Source organism: Triticum aestivum, chromosome 7A, assembly GCF_018294505.1.
Source record: "Triticum aestivum cultivar Chinese Spring chromosome 7A, IWGSC CS RefSeq v2.1, whole genome shotgun sequence".
NCBI classification, from domain to species: domain Eukaryota; kingdom Viridiplantae; phylum Streptophyta; class Magnoliopsida; order Poales; family Poaceae; genus Triticum; species Triticum aestivum.
In genome coordinates, this window is record NC_057812.1 from 724,419,263 (window position 1) to 724,420,472 (window position 1,210).

Here is a 1,210-nt window from a genome sequence, read left to right on the forward strand (position 1 = left end):
TTACAGCCGGAGAGACAAGTCCAGCTCGTGGTCGCGCTCTGATGAGCTCCTGCCGCGCTTGTACGCCACGGAGCTTACAGCAGGCTCCCCGCAGATCCGAGAAATTGCAGCAGCCCTCCACGCGTCCCTGCGGAGCTTGGCGACGGCGCGCTCTTGCTTATGCGCGTTCTGGTGACCGCCGAGTGCCTGCGCGTTGCCGAACTTGCGGTCACAGTAGACGCACAGGAAGAAGCCCGGGCGGGGCGGGGCTGGCGCCACGCACATGGCAAAGGCCAGGGTGAGCTCGAGGCTGAGATCCTCCTGTGCGCTGCTGGCCGCTTGCTCCATTGTTGTCGTATCGTATATGGCTGCCTGTGTGTGTGAGGCGAGCTAGCTAAATTGATCCAAATCTGGAGAGGACAACTCGGCAAGCCTAAATGATGAAGCGACGAGCTCGGACTGCCCGGGTGTGGTCTGTACTTTCCATTTCCTTCTCGATCTTCTTGGCTAGCTTGTGGTGTTGAAACTTCTTTTTACTCCATCCGGTAATGTTTTACCCTGCATATATGATTTGTCTATATTCAAACTTCGGAAAGTTTAATCAACTTTAGAGAAAAATATATCAATATTCACAATTTGAAATCAATATCACTGGATGCGTCATGAATTTAATTATCACATTCTATAACTTTAGTTTTGTAGTTGTTGCTATTTTTTCATGTAAATATGGTCAAAATTTATGTAGTTTGACTTCAGACAAATCTTATATGCGGAGTAAAAAGGCCCGGAGGCAGTGGAATACTCTTTTATTTAGGATTTTTTTTAGAATACTCTGTTACTTGGACCTGGCCCCTAACTAATCTCCCATCATTCTTGGCGTTTCTTACACGACCCATCCAAGCAAGTGTGGACCGGGTGTGCCGGGCCTGCTCACAAGACAGGTCAAACTCTTGGTGGACATGATTCTTGGTCACCATGTATATGGAGCTCCTATTACCCGACCTAGGGAAAGCCAATTTCTATTTGGCGTTTATAGCGTGAAATACAGTTTGATTGGTAAAAGGTGCACACCCTCTAGCAAGTACTTGCATACTGGGCCGGCTCATATAGAACATATTATTGAGTTTCTATTCTAGCTGGTTTTGTGAACATTTGAGGATATTTTACTCGTGTTTTTCTTTTGTTTTCATTCTTGCATACTGGGATATTTTACTCGTGTTTTCCTTTTGTT

At 46.5% G+C, this 1,210-nt stretch overlaps 1 protein-coding gene across 1 annotated transcript; it reads right to left on the bottom strand.

The window, feature by feature from the left end:
* Window positions 1-327, bottom strand: LOC123150132 (uncharacterized). Its single transcript, XM_044569933.1, has one exon. The coding sequence runs from the start codon at window positions 325-327 to the stop codon at window positions 1-3; it is 327 nt and encodes a 108-aa protein (XP_044425868.1).
* Between the last annotated feature and the right edge of the window lie 883 nt (window positions 328-1,210).